At 48.1% G+C, this 25,657-nt stretch overlaps 1 protein-coding gene across 8 annotated transcripts in view; it reads right to left on the reverse strand.

The window, feature by feature from the left end:
• Positions 1 to 22,310, reverse strand: part of GFRA1 (GDNF family receptor alpha 1) — a 196,225-nt gene extending 173,915 nt beyond the window's left edge. Inside the window, exons 1-5 of one of the 8 annotated variants that reach the window (XM_072971952.1) lie at positions 21,635 to 21,884; positions 21,172 to 21,316; positions 20,745 to 21,049; positions 19,577 to 19,870; positions 18,284 to 18,367 (exon numbers count right to left, since the gene is read on the reverse strand). In XM_072971952.1, coding sequence (XP_072828053.1) covers positions 18,284 to 18,367; positions 19,577 to 19,870; positions 20,745 to 20,862 — 496 coding nt within the window. In that variant the 5' untranslated portion in view covers positions 20,863 to 21,049; positions 21,172 to 21,316; positions 21,635 to 21,884. The other 7 variants (XM_031682553.2, XM_031682554.2, XM_031682552.2 and 4 more) reach the window with 7 other exon arrangements.
• Positions 22,311 to 25,657: the final 3,347 nt, after the last annotated feature.

Raw genomic sequence — 25,657 nt, forward strand, 5'->3', positions numbered from 1 at the left:
AGAAGGTCTTCCAACCGTGTGAGCAGCGCTTGCTGGCCCTCCCACCCTCACTCACTCCACTGCACTCCCACTTGTCACCATGCTCCCCGGACCCCCAGCCCCCCACCACTGGGCCTGCGGCCTGGCTGGCTCCTCAACCTCAAAGACTCCACCACATTCCACCGTGACTTCTGCTCAAAAGGCTCACCAGAGGAGGCTTCCTCAGTCTAAAAGCGTGTCTGTGACTCTCACCCCCCACCCTCCTCTCCTCGTTCTTTATTCCCTTATCATCTCCCTTCCCCTGGATGGAATGCAGGCTCTTTGAGGGCAAGGCCTCTTTCTAGCTTGTTCCCCACTGGATCCTCAACATGCAGAAAAGCACTGGCCCAGAGAAGGCACTCAGAATGGCAGAGTTAATCAATCATTCAGTGATGCTTTTGCAGACTTCGAATTTACCTATAATAATTCCTTTTTTAAAAGATACGAGGCAAACTGGGGACCCACTGTGTGTTCCACAAGCTGAATGAGACAGCTCTGGTCGTGCACTCCTTCTAGAATGTGGCCACTGGCCTGGGGGGGGGTGGGGGTGGAGAGGCGGGGAGAGCAGAGGAGCCACCACAGAGCTGGAGACCAGGAGGGCTGCGAGGCTGGGGGCAAGTCACCTACGATCTCTAGCCCTGAGCTCCACCTATAACATGTCAGGCTTGTTCCAATCTGGGGTGGGGGCGAGGGGGGAGCAGCTACTCCTTCCCCTTGACCTTAAAGGGCATGGAGGGAACGGGCTTCCCATGGGGGCAGGAGGTGGCCGACCATGAGATGACCTCCAATCCCCAGCAAGTAAGCAGCCCCCACAATTCACATCTCATCTTCCACAGTTCAACCACAAGCCCCCTCGGGCTCCAGCCAGTCCCAGAGTTCTAGAACTCATCATATCAATCCGTCTTGAATCCCTATTTCTTCCCACAGCTGAAGGATAATCAGAACACCCCAAAACCACTTGGTTTTGACCCGTGCAGTTCACAAATGCCAGCTGTCATCTCATGCAAGCCCGCCAATGAGTCTATGAAGTATGTAGAATAGGTAAGAATATGACCCCGGTTCACAGCTGAGGAAATTGAGGCTGGGAGGGTAGGGGGGCACCTAAGAGAATGGGGTTCTCTTTGAAAAGCAAGCGAATGAAATCCCTAGTCAGCCAGGCCTCTTTTTCCCAGATGGGTGTAGTTGGTCCTTCTCAAATGTGACAATGACGACAATGGGCTGAGAAAGCCGTGCAGGCCCACGGTCCCCGCCACGGTGCATTCCAACATTTAGGCTCCCAGGCTGGGTCTGCAGGCCTGCTCCGCCCCTGCTGAGCCTAACCAGCCAAGGGTGGCTTCTCCAGTCTCATCTCACACTGGCCTTCTTCCTGGCCTGCTCTTACAGAGTCCCGCCTGCCTCTCCTTGAAAGCACTTTCTATACTTGGAACTTTCTATGTATGTGTCTGAATCTCGCTCCCAACAGACTATAAACTCCACGAGGGCAGGGCCATTCTGAGTGTGTTCACCATTCTGTCGCCACACACCTAGCCAGGGATTGCATGTGTGAGGCTGGGAGGCCTGGAAATGCTGAGGGCCTTTTGTGACCATGAGGGAGGAGATGCTGGAAGATGTTCCTCTGTTGACCCTGGAGGTGATCTTATCCCTCAATACAAAGGGCAGATCCAAGAGCCAGAGATCAAGGAACCATATTCTTGGTGACAGTGTTTGCCATAAACCTGTCCACGTCTGGCTATCTTACATCCTCTAAAAGCTACCAAATTCTCTTCATCATCCAAGCCTGTTAGAGGCGAGTTTTCTGCCACGTATAAGAGGAAGAGTCCTAACAAATGTACCTCTCTAACAAGACAGTAAGCTCCCTAACGGCCCAGTTTTGTTCCCTTCTGCCCTGTTCCACCTCCGTGCTGGGCACCAAAAGTACTTAATCATTTGTTGTTACCAACATGGCTCAGGTCGCTGCATATTCTTTCATTCATGTATTCATTTGACAAATATTTGCTGAGTGCCTACTATGTGGCTTCCCAGGACTGGGGACAGAGAAGAGAACAAACAGGTAAGATCCTTGCTCTTATGTCACTTAACATTCTAGTGAGAGATCCTTGACAAAGCATCGAAGAACCAGAAGGTTCCCAAGGGAATCACTGAGTTGCAGCACAGCAATTTCCAACCAAGACAGCACACCTGGGGTGGGGGTGGGGAGAGCTATCAGGATGTCATACACCTCCCCTAGGGGAAACTGTTGGCACAAAATGTTCCATAATGCTAGCTTAGAACCACTGGTGTGGCCCATACACTGCTCTGCCAGAGAGGACCAGAGGGGTCTGGCAAAGGGAAGTAACTCATTTAATGGGACATTCAGACTCAAACCCAAGTGTCCGACAAATGCAATGAAGTTCTCAAGACCCCAGTGCCAATCCTCCAGGAGTTTAAAATCTCAGTCAGTAGAATTCCTTTACCCCTTTTTGTACCCAGAAGGGTACAAAACTGGGCCATCAAGGAAGCTGGTGGGGAGGGAAATCTGCCAAAGCCAGCATCCCATACTTGGCACATGGAGACTCACGAGGAGGGTGGGTGAGGTAGTACCAGGTCTACGGTCAGGGCTTGCAGAGCAAAGGAGCAGAGTCACTGGGATGGGGTGGGGGTGGGGGGGCACAGGGCCGAAGGTGGACTGAGGAGGGAGGGTTCAGGAATGGGCAGGCCAGGGGGCCCTGCTCCGCTGTCATTCCGTGTTACAAAAGGCAGCTCAGAAGAAATAGAAAACAACGGTAAGCCTTTAAAAAAAAAAAAAAACAATTACCGAATATAAAACCCCAAGTGTAAATTTTTCTATTTTGGGGTTTCTAAACAACATTTAACTTAGTGAGGGTTTTACATCTAGGGTAAATATTTGCCGGGTATTTCTGGCCCACGTCAGGGTGCTTATCTAAAAAGCTGTTTAGTCCTGCTCTTGATAGGAAAATTCTACATTCAACCCAGCATACTCACCCCACACGTGAGCCTGCAGGCACTCTCCTCCCGTCAGTCTCCAAGGTGCGCGGTGTGCACTCAGGACACCAGCAGCCGGCCGGATTTGCATAAGAGCACTTTCTGGAAAGTCTATCTGTGTACACTGCACTTTCCCTTAATGAAGGGCGAGGGCGTGGAGGAACAAGTCCATGACTGACCCTTCCCTTAGGGTGCTACTGCGTCAGCTCTGCCAGGCTGCAGGAATGTTCCGGGAAATTAAGGAGCTGTGAGGCGGGACTGCAGATTACAAGGGAGGTACACAGTTGGTGCATACTACGTGGTGTGGCAGCTCCGTTTTACAGGCTGTCACTCGCCAGGCATCTCAAGGTACCAACTACAAATGCACTAAGAGGTCTGCAGAAAGCAGCCACCAAGTCTGAGAGAAGGCTGGAGGGATGAGCACAGGGCCACCCGCCTTCCCTCAGTGCAGTGAAGTGTGTTGAGGCTGATGAGTGAGTTCTGGCTTTTCTCATAAGAACTTCTAGCATTTTAACTTAAAAACACAATGTTGCACAACTCAGACCCAATTCTCACAATGACCCCGCGGAGTACATAGTATCCACATTTGGCAAATCAAGAAACCAAGGCTTAAAGTAGTTACGTAACTCACTGAAGTTATGAAGTCGGGGTGCAAATCCAGGTCTGACTCCAAATCCACATTCTTTCCACCTCAGCACTGCTCTCCCCAACATATTAAAAACACCTCCCTAGGGGTCTAAAAGGCCTCCTCCTCGCCCAGGTTTAAGAGAAAAGGCGAGTTCAATATGGAGCATGTTTGAGTTACAGCCAGGATACCTTGACGGAGCTACCCGGCAGGCAGCTGGATGGATGGATGCTGAAAAAGGGCGCCTCAAACTGAGAGTTCAGAGACTCCAGGGGAAACACTGGTCAGAGCCGGGGACTCCAGAGGTGTGCCACCAGCACACGGGCAGAAACAGAGACCCTGAGAGCAGCCACGTGCTTGGAGGGCTGTGCGGTCAGTCCAGCCAAGGCCGGTACTCAACAAACTAAACCAGGAGCAAGGGCAGGGAAGCGTGGAGAGGGGGATGTTTTGGCCAAATCCAGGGCATTCTTCCTAGGCCTTCCTCAAATTAGAAAGACATCACTGTTTCTATTCAAATACAAAACAGTGCTTGGACCATAGGTAACTGAGAATCTTACCTTGCATTCGGTTGCTTTTGTTCTTGCCCTAACAATCAAAAAGGCAGCAAGGAGAAGAACATGCAGGGACTTAGGCTGCAGAGCTGGAGAAACTGGCTTGAATTCAAAATCCTTCAAAAACTAGCTGTGTGGCCTTAGGCACCTCACTCCACTTCTCTGAGTTTGGGTTTCCTCTTATAAAACATGTGAATGATGCCCACACCCATCTCCAGGCCAACACTAGGGCTTTCGTGAGGATTAAATGAAATAACCTACGAAGGCATCTAGTACCCTACTTCTGGGCATCCAGCAGGCATCTCACGAGTAATGTTCTTCACAATTGCTCTCTGGGAATCACAGCCAGCATTGACTCTGCCCTTAAGAGCTGGGACTTGAGTTTCTGATGGCAATCACAGCTAAACCTTCAAGCCTGAAGAGGCTTTCCATGGAAATCTCAATCCTTTCTGAAAATGACTGTTTCCCTAAGGGGGAATCTTGCCACAGAAAAAGTTATTTTGAAAAGCCGAGTCCTTGGGAAAGGTACATACAACCAACCAGCCAGCATTCAGGAAGCAGTTGCCACCAAACCCAAAAGGAAGTCATTTCTAGGCAATGTCCTTCTCAGAGAGGATTCTAGAGGGATCGCAAACTCAGACAAAGGGGACCGAGATGAATGGGTAGTGCTCAAGAATTCTGACCCTCACCTGACCCCATGCACACGATAGTAGCAGTAAGTTCACTTTCTCTGCACAGTGACATAGCCCCCAACAGCTGTGGAATGTCAAAAACAAGACTGCTTGGGTCTAAAGTTCCCCTCCTCCACCGTGAAAGGAAAGAAAACACATTTCTGAGTCTCCACTTCTTTATGTTTTGCTTATGAGGATCAAATGTCGACAAGATATAGGATATGCTGCTCTGTTTGCCACCAAAATGCAACACAACGTAATTTTATATGAAGCTACACCCGCTTAATTGTGATGCATTAAGTATTATGTTCATTGTTTCTGAAAGTGGGTAGAAATGAATAATTTATTTCAGACAAAGGAAACTCCTGAATATGAAATGCCTCATCTTTTAAAATTACAATTTGGAAGACAAAAATGAAAAAATACCCATAGCCAGTGAACCTTATACTGCTAATAGAAAACAATGCTCCCACTGTTTCTACTTTGTTTGCAAACATTACATTTTTTTAAACATTCTTGAGAATAATCAGGAAAAAAGACAAGAGATTTTTACCGCACTTGCAGCCACAGAACACAGAGCCAGCATATCATTAGATAATGTTAATTTTCTGTGCTGGGTGAACACCCTTTCCTGTCCTACCACCGTGCCTTGGCTCACCTAGAGTCCACTCCCCACATTCCCGCATCCCAGGCTCGGCCTCTCCTTCCAGAGCTTTCTTTCCTGCATCTTAGTCCCCTTTGTCTCTCCTCCATCGGGCTCCCTCCATGGCCCTCCCTGTGCTCTGAACTCTTTCTGGTTCCATCATCACCCAGCAACTAGCACAGTGCCAGGCACAGAGTAGGTTCTCAGAGAATGTGACTACTGTTACTTTTAGAAAAGATAATCAATTTTTGGAATGAATTAAATTGGTGATCATCATTTCCAGGATGGCTATTAGTGTCTTTTTTTCTTTTTTTTTTTTTTTTCAGAGCGGAAGAAATCTACATCCACTCAAATAATCTACTATTCCGGTTTCACGCTAATAAATTGGGAGACGCAGGAGAAGGGAGTTAGGGCATATCTGAAAGGAAGAGACCAGCAGTCCCTCACCAACCATTTCCCAGGCACCTTCCAATGCTCTTTCTAAGTGTTACCGCCAATAACCTTATGAATTGGATGCTATCATTATCCCTATTTACAGACAAGGGACCGAAAAAGGCGGTGTGAGAAACCATGAGCCCAGGGTCCCACAGCTAGAAAGGGCTGGAATGTGGAACTCAAATCTGGGTGTATTTAACCCCAAGACTTTGCTCTTTACCACCGCTATTCCGCATTTTGTAATTTCCTAGGATCATCAGGACCTCTTCCCCTGCCCCTCCCCAGCCCCACCCTATCTCTGGAATGAATACAGATGGTCTGCCTGGTGGCTCCTGAGGACACTGCTGCCCAGCTCTGGGTGTGTTCTTACAGGAGATCAGCAACGGCCAGAAAGGGCACACCACCTCTCCCTTCTCCCACCCCAATGATATCATTACAACAACGTCATAAACACACCTTGGCCTCAAGAAAGGACGGAGAGCTTTACTTCTCAGGAACCACTCTGAGCGGCGGTAATTACTGGCTGCAGTTCCAGCAGCCCTCCCTCCTCATCCTTCTCTCACCAGGCTTGCCCTGGGGTTAGCGGGCATCTCATTCAATTACGGCAACTCCCTGCATTTAGAATGTTTGAGTTTTTATTCAGAAAATCTCTTGCGAAATGTTCTGAAGCAAGTTGAGAATGTGGTGCAGACAGCTGCCAAGTGAGACACAGGACTAGGGAGCAGGAAGGATAAAAGAGGATATAGAAAATGAATGCAGAAACAGGCCCATACATTGAGTCTTCCCCACACGCGCCACCTGTCAGGGTTCCAAAGGTGCACAGACAGGTTGCTCAGGGCCATCCCTCCCTTGCAGGAGGACGGCCTTGGCCTGGGGATCCACATGCTCATGCCTGAGCCACTGTCCCTGCAGGAAAAGCAGAAGCTCACCCTGACTCCAGGACAGAGGGCAGCACTGGGGTGGGGTAGGGCTCTCCGGAAGGCAAGTGGGAAGTCATTCCTCTTGGGGGTCCAAGACTGCCCTCCAGGGGAGGCCTTCTTTCACCAGCCAGGTCACTCAACATCTAATCTAAGGGGCCCCACTGAACAATTTTCAGTGACACCCTTCCTCCTGCCACTAGCCAAAATGCCTCGGAGCATAAAGACTTTTCACGACCTGGCCCAGACCACCCTGCTCCCTGCACTCACTCCCGCTGGCGTCACCTGCTCTCCATGTGCCCGACTCCCTTCCCAGGACCAGCCTGGGAGGCCCAGGCCTCACTGGCTCCTGCTCCTCTGCCCGCCTCAGGCACCTAAATGGGGAGAGCTGGATGCACTTGGTGCCTTGAGCATCTTTTCCCCTCTAAGGAGAATTCTGGGAGAGAGAAGCTTGAACTTGACCTACACATGCTCTGCGTCCATCGGGAGCTGAGGTGAACAGCACGGTGCTCTTGGCTTCGCTTTTCACTCCCCCAGAAGGTACCTTCTGAGGTGAGGAGTTGTTAACCCATGGCAGACCTACATCATTCTCCAGTCTGGAAGCATCCAGAGCCCCGGGTATGTTTTTATGACACAAAACTACATTAAGTTGAACCATATGAAATGTCTGCTATTCTACCACGTTGACCTACAAAAATGGCAATTTCATAGGATTCAACTTAAAAGACCCGACAGTGCTGAGGTACATTAGCCATCATCCTTCCCTAGTTCTGCTGAGACAAAGGCCAAGCCCCTGTGCATGGCAAACCTGTCTCTCTGCCCAGTTCTCCCACCACTGCTCATGACCCATGTCCAGCACCCTGGACACTTCATATGCCTTTACCCATCCTGTTGCCTCTGCCTGGAATGCCCTCCCTGACCATATCTACTTACCAAACTCCTATCCACTCCTCAAAACCCAGCTCAAAGTCCTCTTCAGCAAGCCTTCTCTGACTTACAATTCCATCTAGTCAGTTATTCCCTTCTTGGGCGATATCTGGGCTTTGTACAGAATTTTACTCATTCGCCTACCACTTTACAACATAATCTGTTTGTTTTATACCTAACCCTAAAACAAAAAATGGTATTACATATTATATCTGTGTATATTGTCCACACACATCTATAACTCAGTACAAAATGTCTAAGAATTCTTCATGCAGCTTGTGCTCTTGACTTTCAGAGATTACCTCGCTTGTTACATGTATGCAAACAAATGCTACAGCCTGGGTTCTGGGGCCAGATTTCCTGGATGAGAATGTGCCTCTACCCCATTCTTAGGTGTGTGCCCTCAGACAAGTGTTCTACTTGGGCCTCAGTTTCCTTATCCATCACGTGGCACTCAGAGTACCTTCTCTTACACAAGGTTGACACAAGTTATTGCTTATAAAACACCTAGCCCATCGCCTCTCACAGCTGTTGTAATTATTATTATTATTTCTGTTAAGGTCTCATGGGGAGAGTAACCCTTTTCAAATGGGAGTATGTATGTTTAGAACTTCAGCCTGGTCACTTTTTCTCCCGTTCAAATGCCACTTGTTATTCCTAAGCCTACAAAAATATAATGCTTCTATCAAGGACTCTCCAGAATTCTCTGATCTCCTGGGATCATTTTCATCAAGAATTTATTTGAAATTCATAGTAACAGGGATAAATGAAACATTTCATAAACATGGGCTTTAAGAAACCTGCTGGCCTATTCCTACAAAGAATGCAACCAACACTTATTTTCATATGTTATTAACTGTACCCAAAACAATAACATACAAAGGCAACAGAAATAATGGTCGGCACGGTGATTCTCAGACCATTCAGAGGTCTGAGCGTGGTGGCACCAGCATGATGGAAGACGAATAGCATATTAGGTCACCTTAAAGGGGTACTACACTGTGTATTCTTTTCTTTACCACTGTGTAATGCTGATTATATGACAACATGACAAAAAAAATGGCCCTAGGCATTCGGCTCTACTTTAGGAAACCTTCCATCTCACACTGAAATGAAAAAAGATACAATCCAGAAATTGCTTCTTTGGTTAGTATTTCTGCAGTTCCGCAGGAATGGTTTTAATAGCGTGCGTGTTCTGGATTTCGGCTGTCAATTAAGAACCCATCAGAATGCAGGGCTAAATATTAAAATAATAGATATTGGTTTATGTTTCAACTTTAAAGGCCCTTTGTCAAATAATAGTGTCTTAAGGTGGAAGGGAATTAAGGAGGGAGAGTAGGAACTAGACAGCTCCTCCTTAATAAAGGATCCGGTCTGTGCTTAAAATTTCATCACGTAGCAGAGCACAGGCTTTGGAGATGCAGATGCAGGAATAGGATGCAAAACTTAACTCTTCCACTTACTGGCTGTGTGGCACTCAGAAGGTTACCCACCCTCTCTGAGCTCAGGTTTCCTCCTCAGGAATCAGAGATCATTACACCTGTCTTCAGGCGTGGTTGAGGACCAAAAGGAAATACTGGCCTTGAACCGACAGCACAGAGCAGGGTACTCAGCAGGGGTTCCCCAGGGAAGTCCTCCCTCCACATTTGCCTCCTCCTTAACGAGAGCACAGGTTTGGAGATAACACATCTCTAGGACTATGGGGCAGAGTCCCAGAGGGAACTGTGGTTTGATCAAAAATAGGCCACTTGACCAAATGATTAAAAGTCTGTCATATGCTAATGCTCGGACGGGGCGGACCGTGGGCCAATTTAGTAGGAGTAAATTGCAATTGATTTTCGAAGAAATTGCTTGTTCTCTTGCCTTTCCTCAGCTGTGTCACGCTCTCTCACACACAGCTGCCTTTGTCACAGCTAGAACCAACTGAAACACGTGTCCAGGAAAATCTTTTTTAGGCAAGATGCTTAATAATATAGACATCCACACTCACACACATTATATATATACATGCAGTGAACAGGCAGATATACAAATACATCTTCATCTCTGTGTGTATATAGATGTTCTAGCAGGCTCAAATTTTGAAACAATTCTGCACCATGACTGTACCCTTCTGTGTGTTCTACAAATCCCGCTGTGGTTTGGAGAGTTATCCTGAGTCATTTTCATTTTTACAACAACCTACTATTTGAAGAAAGATCATAGACGAGCACACCCCTAAAGCCTCCTCTCCGTGCACCCCCAGCCCTAGCTGTGCAAATCCCTGGGTACGAAAAGAAAATGGTTAAAAGATCACAGAAGATAAAAAATCATAAGAATAAAGGTTAACAATGGCTGCATTCACCCCTAATTTCTGATATGGTGATAGACCCTCTTAGAACATTAATTAGAATGGGAAGAGAGATGAAAGCAATGCCCAGGGGACATAATAAATTAGCCCCTTATGCAAATTACCCATTCGTTCTCATCACTGACCCAGCAAGTGGAGTCTCTAAATTACGGGAAGTGGTTCGTTTCTTTAACAAAAAATTCCAGACAAAAGGTTAATTTTTTTTTTTTAAATCTGAAGGCTGGGAGGGCTTAAAGCAACAAATAATTTCTCAGTTTCCCTTGCAGACAATTCTGAAGGGGGCCAAAAGATACGAAAATTAACATTCTGGCCACTGGCTCCTGCTGCCAAACAGGGATCTACTCAATTAACCCTTGTTTCAAAACAATTCTAAAACGATGGGCAGCTAGCAACCCCCTTAACTAATGTCAAAGGCTGTGGTTTCCACCCTAACCGTGAGAAACAAAGTCTAGCATCCTAAAAGGGTGCACAGCCGGGGAGAAGGTGAAGGACAAATTAAAGGAGGTGAGGAAATGCCAGGATACAGAGAGTCTCAAACACCAATTTAAAAACAAACCCACACCAAATTCTACTTGTCATCACTGTCTTGGACAATTTATGTTCTATCATCCCAGAAATTTATGGAACTCAGTTTTCTTATCAGTAAAATAAGGGGATTGAAATAGAATGACCTCCAAAAGTCCTCCTACATATCTACAATCCAGGGCTTTTATTTATCCCTTTGTTTCAACACAGTATTTCCGGTAATTTGATTTGTTTAAATATACTCTTACGACGTGCACTTTGTCTTCTGAACTCACTCCTGACTGCCTTTTTCTCTTTCCTACTCTCATTTTCCCCTTTTCCTTATTGTCTCCACTTACTCCTTATTTTATCTTCTTCCATGTATTCAAACGAAATGCTTTAAATACATTCTGGTTCAACGTAACGTACATTTTAAATAAATCACGCTTCATAAATGTTATTAACATGAAAAATATATGTGGCAAGATGACAAGTTTCTCTGGTATGAATAAAAGTCTAGAAAGAAAAACAGCAACTCCTAGGATAATATATAGGATTCGATATGCCGGCCCTCAGAGAAGGAAGGAAAATATGTTACAGATCATCCTAGTCCACTGCCCTCATTTTACAGTGATGTCTCTCAGGAAGGGTGGACACTTGAGTAAGATCACGGGCTGGTTAGAATTAAAGCTGGAAGCAGAACACCCGTCTGCTGACTCCTGGACCAGTGCTCTTTGGACCAAACAATCCCAATAACTCTTCCTGCGAATTTGGCACTGTATTCCAGAGAATGAAAAAAAAAAAGGACATCCTTTGGAAAGAATAAGCTTCGGCAGCAGAAAAATTAAGAGATGGCAGAAAGAAATACTCCAGAGGAGAAGAAGAAGGAATGAGGACAGACATATTGGCTATAAATAATTTTGCACCTTGTAACAATCTTCAGTTCATGCAATTACCTGTCACTCACCGATGCTTTATCTCCCCTCTTCTGGTAGCAGGACCTACAGTAACTCTATGCAAAATATTTGACTGTCTCTACTTTCACAGCCTGCACTGAAAGATTCCAGCCTTTGCCATAAGTATCCAGACACTGGAATGACCTGACACTTTACTCATGAAACTTCTTGAGGTTGACGGTTCATCTCAATAATAAAATTTGCCTTTAGGAAGTGGTCAGTGACACAAGAAGACACAGATTCCTCAGGTCATCAGGCAGGGAATAAGAAGGCATGTGTAGAATACAACTCCATTTTTGTAAAAAAGAAAGAAAGAAAGAAAGAAATATATATGTTACATGCACACACACACATATGTATATATTCATTTATGTGTAAAAAAATCTGTAAAGGTTCATATCAGATGTTTACAGTGGTTATGTTTGGAAGCTAAGACTGCAGATGATTTAAATTTGCTTTGCTCTTTTACCTGTTTGCAATTTCTTATTGTTGTACAATAAAAATGGATGGCTGAGGGGCTAGGGAGGCAGAGAATAAAAGCCAAAAGTAGTGGTCTGTGAAAGTGAAATGTAAGTGTACTTAGCAGAGCCTGTGGGGACGGAAGCATCTCCCAGGTTGAAGGCCTGCCCTTCTCAGGGAGCAGTAACTCTTTCTGCTATGAGGGGCGTTGGAAGGAAGATTTATGGGGAGAGGTTAGAAGAATGGGAATCAGTCAAGCTGAGAAGGGAAGGCTGATCACAAGAATCCTTAAGCACAGGACGCACTCCCACCCCGGGTGAGAGCCAGCTGCAGCAAACTCACCTCCGACCAAAGAGCATAAGGAAGGACGGGGCCCCAGGGGAACAGGAGGATTCAGAGCAGAAATAAGGAAGACCTTCCCCAAAAGGAAGTTAAGACACAAACAGGGCTATTAAGAGATAGGACTTTCCTCCAGGGCCCTTTGGATATTGGATAGATTTCTTATTTCTTGTCCAAGTTAGTTTATGAGCAGCATTCCTGAAGGCTTGGGGTTGTTATCCTTTTCAAGACATAGAAGCATTGTTCCATGATCGGGGAATACGTTCTGCTAAAAAAGAGTCGTGGAGTCAGGAGTGAGCCAACAGCTAACATGGCCTTGGCACAGCATTAAAAATGACAAGCTTTATTAAGGACCAACTGCAGTTCAGGGACCATGCAAGGCATTTTACATATAGCATCTCTAATTCACAAGAACCTGTAAGGGAGGCATTACCATCATCATATCTTATATCCAAGGAGTGTCCGAGGTACAGTAAGCTGAAATGACCTGCCCAAGACAAAGTAAGTGGCAGAGCTAGGAAGCACCCGGGTGAGTGGAACTCCAGAGCACACGTTCTTTCTCCAGCACCAGTACGTACAAAGATGAAGAGGCACGAAGCTGCCCAGAGCACCGGTGGGACAGCAGCTGGTCAACCTGGATTGTTTGGAGACGGGGTGGCTGGGACGAGACAGAAGGTCCATTAACAGAAGACTCATTCCTGTAGGTCACCAAGGTGCTAAGATCTGGCAATGGGTGGCCACGTTGGATTGGGAGAAACGAGACATGGGGTAGGGGAGGGGTGGTAAAAAAAAGGCCAGTGCAAAGTTCAAGTGAAGGATAAGAAAGGTAGATTAAGAGAATAGAGAGAGGGGAGCAATTCAGAAGACAGTGGGTAACGTCAGCAGGGCTCGGTGATGGGTCTGGCTAAAGGAGTGGGGAGGGTAGATGAGATGGTGGAGATGCTTCCAGAGCTTATGACTTAGACAGATAATGCCATTATGTAAGACAGGAGACTCAGGAAGAGAAGGATATAAGGGGCAAATTGGTGTGATGATGAGATCCATTCTGGATGTGCTGAGTTTGAAGTAACTTGAGATACATCCAGACGGAGTCACTGGGCTTCAGCTGGAAATGCTGGTTTAGAGCTCAGGAGATGGTAGAGTAGGAGGTGAGCTCTGAGTCACTGATGTATATGGTAGCTGAGGTCCCAGAGATGGATGAGGTTTGTCCAGAGGGTACACAGAACAGAAAGAGGCCAACACTGACCTCCCCTAAGGCAGTGCCAGGTTCCAGGAAAGGTTCTGGAGGCTGCCCTCAAGCAGTGTGGCCCTGGCTAAACTGCATCCCCTCTCTGAGCTTCAATTCTGTAAAAGCAGAGGATAATCCTAGATCTCTAGGGCTCCTCCCTGATATCCAACCACCCATCGGTAATGAGACACCTGCTCAGAACCAGGAAGGACATTCGGTGCTGAGTGAACACCCGGCGTAACACGTGAATCCCTGACTTTTCAGGGGGAAAGACAGACACATAAATAATCACAGCCATTAGGCTGTGATTAACAGCTATCACAAAGGCAAGAGCAAAATGCAGCAGGAGAGTCCTGAGTGGGAGCGCAGCCCTCAGAGGTGAAACCCCGTCTGGTCTTGAAGAACCAACAGAAACTTCCCAAACAGAGGCAAAGCCAAGTGCAAAGGCACACAAAGTACCTGGGAATGGGTTCCTCAGTGAGCCTGACTGGAGAGGTGACAGGGCTTAGAGAGGGAGGGAGGGGCCAAGCTGGCCTACCAAGGAGTTTACTATATGCCAGAACAGAGAACAAAGAACTGACGGGGTTCTCAAACATGCCCACAACATGGTTAGAGCGCTGAGTGGAAAGCAGAGAACCGCCATATTCCCCTAGCAGCTGGTATTTACAAGCCCTTCTCTCTTGTCATGGTTTGACAAGACAGCAGATGACCTTATAAGGCTCTTCAACGTGTAAAAATGTTGAAGTTTTTTGTGATAGCAACATAAATATGATGGTATAGGAAAACAGAAATGCTAAACAGGGCTAATTACTTACAGCATCATTCAAAAACAGGGGAAACCAGACTCAAAAGAGAGTTTAGGGGCGTCTCATTTGGGGGCAAACCATTTCCAATCACTTGGGGACCAATCTCAAGACCCTAAGGCGTCCAAGGAAGATGTAAGCCACTCCTGGACTTGGCAGGGAAATGGTGGCAGAGCCAAAGAGCTAGAACTTCGTCTTTCACCCAATCAGACTTAAGACGTTCAAATCCCAACATCACTCCGCCCCAACGATCTCGCTCCACTTGTTTGCAGTACCATCGGCTGGTTACATTCAAGGAAGGGCTGGCATTTCCTGACTCTTCTCTACAAAACCCAGCCTTCCAATCCAGCTCCCACCTTGGAGCCTCTTTTTCTCTTGCTGCCGTAGATCCTCCCTCTGATCCTCCATCGTCAGCCTTTTCTTGGCACTCAGTGCACTTTCAAAAATTTCTCCCTGCTTTGTTGTCTCCCTCCAGAGAGTCCAAAAACATTGCCAACAGGTTCATCTTCTTTTCAAATCGCTTTTTATTTCTTGCTGCTTCTTGAATTTTTGTGAAGACGAAAAGGAGGTTAAAGAGCAGAGTCATGGCTGAGAGAGGAACAGATGTGGAACACCACCTGGCAGCTCCATCCTCTGGGCCTCCCAGCGTCCACACAGCCCTGCCCTCTCAGCTCCCGAAACACTTTTCTGTGTTCTCCCCTCTCCTCCGACATCCTCTTGCCCTGGCTCACTTTTTCCTTTATGTACTCTTGCTCGCTGCCTGCCTGAGTCTTCGCGTTGAGACCCTTAAAAACCACACAGCACCCACCCACAGGAAGAGCGCTTCTAGAGCCCTTAAAACTGCCTTAGAGGCCAAGGCTTCAGCTATCACGTTTTCAGAAGAGCAGTCCCTTCAGCCTCCCACCGCCATTCTCACCTGACTCGGCTGCAGCTCAGCCTTCAGAACAGAGATGACAGTTTTTAGATTACACCTTATTTGTATTCCCTTCCTTGTTCTCGCCACTGATAATACCTCAATATGGCCTTTTAACTGGCGATTAAGTAAACAATGGCAAAGATAGCCATGGGTTTGAAGAGTCCAAAGAAAATGGAAACGCAGGAAAGTCAAACATGTCTTGTTCGGTGAGAGGATTCAGCTCACACTTAACTGTATGTGGATAAACATTCTTTTCACATTGGGCTGCGAAGTCCAAATATGGAAACTCGGATTGCTACCCTATCTGGAAAAGGCAGAGACCCTGCTGTCCTGGTTTCCTCAGAGAGATTCTCAAGACAGAAGAGATGTTCTAGCAACTCAGATTCAAACCATGACAAGCAACATTCATCACCCCGATCCTCTGTCCTTCTCCATCCTACAAACGCCAAACTGGAGAATATGCATTATTCAATGACTTAAAACCTCTCAAGGCTCCATTTGGCTTTCCTATACCCACTTAAGGAACACAGTCACTGTCAGAGGTCAAAGCTCATTAGTGCTGGAACCTAAATCCAATGCCCTTGAGATATAAAATGTAGCTCCAGACAAGACCTCCCTGGCTCTGAGTAATTCCTTATGACTTCTGGGTCCTCGGCAGGCCACGTCTCACAAACTGAGAATCATATTTGCTATGAAAAGAAACCTGGCTGAGAGAGGCATCCAAAAAAATGAATGAGTGGAACCTGGTCCACATAGAAGAGTTTCTGACACTCATCAAAGAAATTCAGACAAGCCAATGGTATCCAAGAATGACCACGCTACTTTAAGTGGAGAATAAATGCAGAGATCGAAAACAGCGAGTGTAAGAGCACAGTGAGGGATTCCATAGGTGTCCTCAAACTTTGCTCAGACTCATAGACTGTTAGGACTGGAGATTATTTACTCCAATCGCTTCTCTGGCCAGAGAGGGAAAATGAGTGTACTGAAGTCCCATAACTCACAACAGTTCTGAAATTAAAACCCAAAAGAACCTTCCTCCTTACCCACTTCCTCACTCTCCCTGTTCCTGAGGAAGTTTACATCTTTCCAGGCATCAGTACAAAGACTGAGGAGTAATGCTCCTATTGCCCCCCCCAGGCCATTGGCAAGAGGCACCACCCCTCAAAGTGCTAGGAAGGCCAGGTTCACTTCTGGTACCCCATCCTAGTTCCACCTGACCTGCTCCTACGAGGGCCCAGCTGGTCATATACACTTGTCTGTAAGTGCCTGCTCCACTGCCTAAGCCACTGTCTTGGCTGGGCCAAAGGGACAGAGAGCATTAGTAGGATTTGGGATGGAAGTTATCAGTGTTATCCAGGATAATGTGTGGGTACCTCTGATACTAATCTCGTCCCCTTATAGTTTATCCTGAAACAGACAACACACACACACACACACACACACAAACACACACAAGTACACACCTTTCCTCCGAACCAAAAGAATAATATAGAGGAGTGCGTATGAAGCACTCAGCCCAGGGATGTTCTTAAAATGCAAATTCTGGTTCAGAAGAACCAGGAATGATCCTGAGATTCCACACTCCTAACAAACCCCTAGGTGATGTCCACACTGCTGGTCTGAGGATCACACTCTGAGTAGCAAGGGCAGATGTTACAAAACCTTGCAAACAAACTTAAATTCTGGTTCCACCAATCAGGAGCTTTGATACTTTGGGCTGATTTCCTAACTTCACGGTGCCTCAATTATCTCATCTCTAAAATGGAAATAACAATATCTAAGATGCACTTGATGAAGATTACATAAGTTAATGATGCAAAGCTCTTAAACAGTACCTGGCGTATCATAAGGCTTAATAAATGCCAGGTGCTGGCTGCGTCTAAGATTCATGAGAGCAGAGATGACATCTGTCTGGCTCACTGCCAAAATCCCAATGGCTAGAATTTAGTAGGTGCCCAATAGATGTTTGTGAATGAATGAATGTATGCATGTATAATACACTCACACATAATTGTAGTATTTACACATTCCCTTGGTTCTATGATCGCTGCAGGAAAACAAAATATTTAAAACACTAGAACACTTGACCAGTACCAAACCATCATCTCATAGAATCAAATTCAACATGAACCACCATGTTTAACCGCTAGGAAACATAAATTGTGATGGCTATATATGCTGTAGAAAATGTCTTAACTGTAAACAAATAAAGACATCAGTCTGGAATCTGTATGTCATTAAGAGAAATCACTGCCTTACTCATTATTTATGGGGCTGTCTGAATGCAGATGTTACGAAAAACTTAATTCTAAAACTAAGTTCGCTTCCAAACCAAATGTAGATTTATAAAGAGAGACAAAACAAACCATGAGAAGCGATATCACTTTTTAAAGGGCAGTAATACATTCTCTTGTACATGCACACACTTGCACAGGAAAAATCAGAAACAAACAAAAAAAATTGTTAACAAATGGTGGAGCTTAATCCTTTAAATCAAAGGCAGACAAGTGAGTCTGATCAAAATTCTTCAACAATCTAAGATTATCTCCAGACATCTCGTAAAGTAAGTGGCATCATTTAAACAGATCCCATTTCCAGGGAGGCACCATGTACAGTGTGTAGCAAGAAGGGAATACGATTGCCACCTACAGTCAGAAGTGGCACTCCCTTTACAAGAGCTGGCCAATCATATTTTAATGTGGAAAAAAAATTCAACCAAGTCATCTCTCTCCAACCTCTTTCAAACCACCACATCACATTACTTCATTTACAATTACTTTCAAGTCATACAATCATCTCTAGGCATTCTGCCTCTTCATTATCATCATCCTATTTCTAATTTCCCAGAAACACTGCACTGTTCAACTCTACTTATACACTATTTGAGAGCCAAGGAGAATGCAAGTCAACAGATTTCAAGCAGGCGAAGGCATCAGAGTGGAAGTGTAAATCTGCTTACCTGGTATGAATGGGACCACTCGGAATATATCAGACAATCTGCTGTTAACTGGTTCATAAGGGGAATCTTCAAGCAGATCATTTCCTAAAAACAACAGAATGATGGGGCTCAGATCTGGAAAACAGGCACATTTCAGGCAGTTTTTTTGTTACTGAATCTGGATTCTAATTATGTTATGATTGTGTAACAAAACAATGCTTTGAAACTTTCAAAGATTTCAAATGCATCTATTTGGCTCTGGTTATTTCTTTTCATTCTCTCTGCCTCTGTTGTCCTTGCTCTCCCCAGAGTGCCATGAAAACACTGCAGAGCAACCCCACCTGATCTTGCCAGAAAACTCTCCCACTCTTTGCAAAGGAATGAAATCAGAGAGGAAGGAACCAGTGACGTCACAAGCCTAGCTTGCCTCCGGGAACCAATGGAAGAAAGGTGACCCAAAAGAGGCCCTCATTTTTTTGCTTCCAAAACATGACATGCTGTGACAAATCAGTACCCTGGCTATTGAATAGTCAGTGTCTGAAATCGGTTTTCATTAATAGGTTCTGGAGGAAGTGGCAGCTGAGAGGTCAAATCTGTACATTTCAAATTTTCAGAGTGAGTCTCAGTGGAGAATGAATGCACTGAATGTTTGTGTTAGATTTACAAACACGAGTCAGCTCAGGCATTCAAGGACTAAAAAACTGCCATTGTAATGGATGGCTGTGACAAGTAGACCTTCCCCTCCCTTAGCCACTTCTGTGTTAACCAAGGTTGAACCACACCAGCTAGTTCAAGACTCATCTAATCTAACAATTTTTTTCCACATCTGCCTTTGATCAGGTTTGAGGAGGGGTAAAGGTAGAATAGATTCCAATGTAACTTTTATTCTTAATTCTCTATCTTATGTAGGTATAGATAGAAGGGAAGAAGAGAGGGGGTAAACTCTAGGCAAGATGCAGTGCAAGTCTTTGGCTTATTCTGTGAAGCCAGCTCTCCTTGGAGGAAAGTTGCAGGTCCCTTGGTGTGGCCTTTAATGGATTCTTTCTCTGATGTTCTGACCAAGTTTCAAAGAGGTCAGCGATGGCCCCGGGATGTCCCTCCACCCCCTCACGGGTTTTCCAACAACCAGGCCCCAACAATGCTGCTAGGGAGGCGGCAAACACCAGCTGCCGATGTCCCTGGGGGCTAATGAAAGGTCCTCATTCTGCAGCTGGGGAGAAGTGAGTGGAAGATGAGGTCAGCCAGACCCGGGGCCTAGGGGCCCTCCTGCCTTGGGGGGGCTGGGGGAGGGGGAGGAGGCCGGTCGGCGCGTACCCTGCAGGCTCTGGTACATGCTCCAGTAGATGCGCAGGCAGTTCTTCTCCTTCTTCATACCCCGCTTGCAGCGGCAGTTGTAGAGCGACTTCTGTTTGAGGGCCTCCATGGCGCTGCGGCACTCGTCCTTGGCCTCCAGGCCCGAGGTCAGGCTGAAGTTGGTCTCCTTGCCCGCCACGCACTGCCTCAGCGTGCGGTACTTGGTGCTGCAGCTCTGCTCCTTCAGGCACTGGTCGCTGGCTTTCACACAGTCCAAGCGGTCCCCGCCGCTCACCTCGGCCGACAGGAGCACGTCTGCGGGGGAGGGGAGGGAGCGTGAGCGGCCCCGGGCACCGGCCCGAGGCGCCAGCCGCCCCCCCCCCCGCCCCCGGGGGAGGGCGCGTACAGGACCAGGCTTCCGGGGCGCCCCGCGCCAGCAGCGCGCCAGCCCCTCTCCGCCCGAGAGTCCATTTTCCCGCCTGGGGATCCCCTGCCGCTGGCCTCCCCCGACCCCAACTCCCCAGGCCCCCGAGGCTTTGCGGGCTTCTCGAGGTTTGCCCGCGAGCCAGCGCTGCCCACGACGCGTGCCGGCCCCGCCGCCCCGGGACAGACCAGCCTGAGAGGCTGCTCGGCCTCCAGGGCCGCCCTTCCGCCGCCCCAGGCTCCAGCCACTCGCTCCGCTCCGCCAGACTGAAGCCCGGGGGCTTTCTGAAGAGAGGAGCGGCGGCCGGCTGGGCGCTGGGCGCCAAGAAGGCTAGCCCTCGTCCCCCGCCCACCCGGCGGGGAGCACCCAGACGCTATTTGGGGAAAAGTTTTCCCTCCCAAGTTTGCTCTCCTGGCCCGGTGCTCGCCCACACCCCACCTGCCCGCCGCGACTCCGCGAGCTCCCCGGGACTAGCAGAGGGCGTCGGGCTTGGGGCAGGAGGTTCAGATCCCTTGATTTCCCCTAGGCTAGGTCATTTTAAAACGTAGGAAATAAAAACCAAGGGAAAAAAACAAGTGCCACGCCGCCCGCTCCCCGCATCCCGGGGTGCTGAGGATTCAGGATCTCCTTCCCCAAAACGAAACTTCGCCGTCCCCCACCCACCGCACCCGCGCCGCAATCTTAGGGGGAGGAATTGAGGGGCTGCCGCTAGTACTCCGCAGGAAGACTCAGAAGATAAGAACGCTGGCGGCGGCCTCGACTTACCCAGAAGCGGCAGTGCGAAGTACAGGGTCGCCAGGAACATGGTGCCGGCGCGCAGCTGGTCCCCGCCCCCCCCGAAAATCCCGAGCTGCCGCTGGGTCTCGCCGAGGGAGCTCAGCATGCAGCGATCCGCGGACGGCCGCGCTGCTCTGGCCGCCCAAAGTTCAGCTCCATCCAGTGCGAGAGGAAACTCCCTGGTCCGTCCTCCGCCAGGGACTCAGCTGCCGGCGACTCAGCTTCGGGCGGGCGGGCGGCTGGAGCGAGGGCGGGAGGCGGTTCCGCTTTTAGCGGTTCAGGTCCTACCCAACCTGGAAGGGAGAGCGCGCTGTGAAATGAGAGCGGAGAGCGCTGGAGCCTCCCTCCGCCCCTCTGCCCTCCCGTGCTGCGGCCTTGGGGGACTTTTTAGCGCCGGGTGAGGGCCCACCCCTACCCGGGTCGGGGCGCGGGAAGGGGGCGCGAGAGGTGCATGTGCTTGTATTCCGGGGAGCCGTCCGCACGGGCAGGGTGGAGGCTGGAGAGGTCCGACGCGAGCTCCCAAAGTCCAAGGGGGTATCCCTCGGGTCCAACCCAAGAGGCTGAACGCAAGCAAATAAATAAATAACGTTACTTTCCGAGCGCTGCGAGCGGAGCCAGCCGCTGCCTGGAGTCGAAGCCCTCCGCGGCGGCAGCTTTCTCGCCAGCCCTGGCGCGTAAAGAGCCCCTTCTCCCGGGAAGTTCGCCGCCCCCTTCTCGCGCCAGCTCGCTCGCTCAGTCGGCCCTCCCCACCCTAACCACCAATCACTGCCCCCCATGGCCGTATCCCCTCCTCCCCGGCTCGCCTCCATTCAGAGGCAGCCAGGCGAGGGGGAACAGAGGTCCCGGCTGGTGCCGAAACCCGGCTCGTGCGCCCCTACCCACCACGCAGTCCTCCGCTTGCTCCCTGGAGTCCGCGCGGCGCAGACACTAGCCCAGCGTTCTGGAGTCGGGCGCGTCAACGCCGCTACCCCGGCGGAGCGCACCGGTTCGTAGTCCCGGAGCGCCAGGGCAGGTGCAGCCGCGTGCGGCGCGCGCCCCCGCTCGCCAAAGTTGAGGGGCACCAAAAAGAGGGGTCTAGGGGAGTGGGGGAGTGGCGGCCGGTTCCCCAACAGACAGAATGAAAAAACTCTCTCCAAATGCCACCAACCTGGACTCAACCAACCGTGTCCAGCTGCAGTGAGGAGCCAGTTTGTTTATTTATTTATTTTGAGAGTGTCCCCGCCCCCTCCTTCCCTTTCCGGGCTCACTTCTCTGCACTAGGAAGAAAGATGCCGTAATCTCCGAGAGCTCAGAGGACCGAGTTGGGCCAGGACGATTTCCGAGCAGAGCCTCGGCTCGGATGCCCGTTAGGGATGTTAGCGGTTATTGGGAGCTGCGCAGAGGACAGCGGGTTCCAAGATCAGATTTCTTTGCCAGAAGACCCTCTGCTTGCTCTTGCTCCTGCTCCCGCCGCCCCGCAGCACACTGCCAGCCCCCTCCGATACTCGCCCGCGGGGACACCGCAGATGCACACACTAACCCGCGGTGGGACCGGAGGCTGGATTCCACAGGCGCGCACAGGACACAGCGCTATGCAGCTGGCCACCGGCACTGCTTTATTCTCTCTCTCTCTCTCTCTCTCTCTCTCTCTCTCTCTCTCTCTCTCTCCCCCCCCATCACACACACACACACACACACACACACACACACACACAGGCACAATGCACAAGAGAGCTTTCTTCCTTCCTAGTGCAATCAAACCAAACCCTTCTGAACACAAAGTTTTTCCCCACGTCACTCGCGGCTGTGACTCAAGACTTGGCGCGTTAAAAAACACACTGAGACCCAGGCCCTCGGAGCTGGCGATTGCGGGATGCGCCCACCCAAACATCCCACGCCAACGCGCTTCACAATCATACTCACACACGCACAAGCAGTCTCTACCTCTGTCCTCGAGCTTGAACAGGGAGACAAAAGCGGACCCCGGGCACACTGCATTGAAACCGCGTCAGACTTGGCTTTGGGAAATTTATAAGCTGACCTCCATCTTGGCTGTTTCAAGAGTAAATTTTAAAATAATACTAAATGTAAAGGCTTAACACATGTATAGCCCTTCACTTCAATCCCTGAGACCACTCGTTCTCAGCCGAGCTGCTGACCGCTCTACCCTGCCCTGATCACACGCTCCCTCCTCACACGCCGGGGCGGAGGGCGCCAGGGACACCGAGTCTACACTGGGTACAGAAAGGGGCCTGGGAAACAGCCTGCAGTGGCAATGGCCGTCCAGACGCTCACGGCTTGCATTTGAGATCTTTGCTGATATCCAAGTTCGTCTCTTCGGGAAACCGAGTTTGAGTCAAGTCTGGGTGAGCCCAGCTGTCAAATCTGCAACCCATCAGACTAGACAATGGGCGGCAGAGGAGAGAAAAGAAACGCTCATTTCGATCGAGGAAGGGGGAGGGGTGTTAATTGAAAAGGGCACGGAGTTTGGTTGAAGTTTGAGGCAGGGGTGTAAGGGCGGGGAGAAAAGGAGAAGGAAAGGGGAGGGCTGGGTAGCTCTCCATTCAACCACACAGCAGCCAGGCGCGCCCCTGGCTGCGGCTGCCGCCGCTCCATTGCGTGCGGAGCTTTGTTCCGAGCGTGTCTGCGCGTCCGTGCGCGCCCCAAACCCCGGAGACACCGCACGGATCTGCGCTCCTGCGCAAGTGTCCCTCGGGGGGGGGGGGGGTACGGGGAGATTAACGCCCTCATCAAGCACTCCCTCAACACGTGCCCACGCACGCGCGCGCGCACACACACACACACGCACGCAGTCACACCACGCACGGATTTCTTGTTCTGTGTATCAGTTTACACTTGGTTGCTGAATAAACAAAGCAAACATATGCCACATTCTCGCGACAGATGGTTCAAACCAAGGGCTACTTCAGTTTCCTTTCTCCAGCAGTGATAACAGTCTAAGTGACAGGATGGACTAAGCGTAAGTGTAATTAAGTCTTTCAATGACTTTCTTCACTTTCAAGAAGTTTATTCTTGTATTTTCACACACAAACTAGAGAAATCCCTGGAAGGTGGTCTTAATGAGAAATGTGGAAATGTGAATTAAGAGTTTATCTGACCTGTGTTTCTCCATGGACACCCGAAGCATTAAAACCCTTCTTCATTCTAGTTTATAAGCTGGGGTGAATGTCTCCTTTCGGAAAATCAGTCATTGAAATTACAATTTTCAATGGATGGACTAGGGCCTGTCATTGCTGACCACATGGGGCGGTTGCAGGACAATGAGATTTCAGTTAAGGACACCATCCACATCTTTTGTAACTGTTCTTTGTTTAGAAATGATTCTATGTTGTCCTAATATTCCACAAGCAGCTTTTAAATCAAATCTTAATAGGATGCAGGGAGGGTAGAATAAAAGTTCTCCAAATGTAAAATAGGGGAATTTTTTTAAAACATTTATAGCTTCAAGAATATTTCTGAACCATTCACTCACATTGATCTTCATTAAGTTCTTACTGATGACGAAAACAGAGTTCAAAAAAAAATGCCACAAGATACTATAACTATTGTCCAGTACAATAGACACTAGCCATATGGCTATTTCAATGAAGAATAAATAAAATAAAAATGCTATTCCTCAGTAGCACTAGCTACATTTCAGGTGCTCAGTAGCCCTCTGTGGCTAGTGGCTACCATATTGGGCTGCACAAATATAGAACATTTCCATTGTCACAGAAAATTCTATTGAATAACACTACTCTATAGCGTTGGTGTGAAATCAGTTAATGTGGTGTATATATAAAGTTCATAGAGTAACAGACAGAGCAGGCATAAAGTGAATGCTTTATAAGCAGCAGTAGTAGTTATGGTTGTTGTGATGATGATGGTGATGATGGTGATGATTGAGGAAGGTGGAGAATGCATAAAGACACAGCGCACTGCTGTGTCTCAGGAGATCAGTGGGCAAAAAAAGCTAAGGAAAGAGGAATGAATGATCTCCTGACGATAGCTGTGTACGGAAAGATGTGGCCCTTACTCTATTCTAAAACTTCTTGTAGTAGGAGCTAATTTTTTAAGTGTCTGTTTTACTACTACATCTGCTACCTTCTAAAAGTGAGAGAAATACACGGCTGGAAAGCCCTCGGAATATAGAGGATAGAAACGCAGTGTGAATTACCGTATTAGTATTATCTCTGTTTCCTTGGAGCTTATCTGTTTCCATGTGTACAGGTCTGATCTCAGGATGAAAGGTGACATTGAAGTATCAAATATTATTAATAATTATAAAGACTCATGCCATCCTCTGTGACATGTTTTCTCAGTGGGAAATTGGTTTTAATGCTACAAAATTAAGTTCAATCCACCCATAAGCACGTGAAGTGAGCAATTTTCTTGCATTTCTTGATGTAAGTGTATTTTCGCAAGTTAACAGATGACTCATGGCGAGTATGACAGTTTTATTCTATGCAGTATTTTGTCTCCTACTCTCATTGCCTTGGCCCTATAGAGTGCAATATAAAATACATTCCTTTTGTCAAATTATACTGCTCAAAAAAATCACTTAAGTTTTTTTTTTAACTCAAACTAGTCCATCAAAGTTTTTGACACTAGACAGTTTCACAGGCTTACCTCTGTAGCAGCTGTACAAAACCACTCACTGTTACCTAAACGTGCCATGCTTTTGTTTTTTTCTTTTTGCTGCTACATCTTTGCCCACACTGTTCCATCTGCTTCAATATGCACTTCGTCCTGATATGTGAAGATCTATCTCAGCTTCAACAGGCTAAGGATAGCAAGGACTCTGGGTAGGAAGAATAGTTCTCTGCAGTGTGCATTCTCGTGGACCTGTTGGAATCTTTATTACAGCTGTTGTGACAGTACATTGGAGTTGGTTGCTCTACCTGTATCTTCAACTGGAATGT

Source organism: Vicugna pacos, chromosome 11, assembly GCF_048564905.1.
Source record: "Vicugna pacos chromosome 11, VicPac4, whole genome shotgun sequence".
Classification (NCBI taxonomy): domain Eukaryota; kingdom Metazoa; phylum Chordata; class Mammalia; order Artiodactyla; family Camelidae; genus Vicugna; species Vicugna pacos.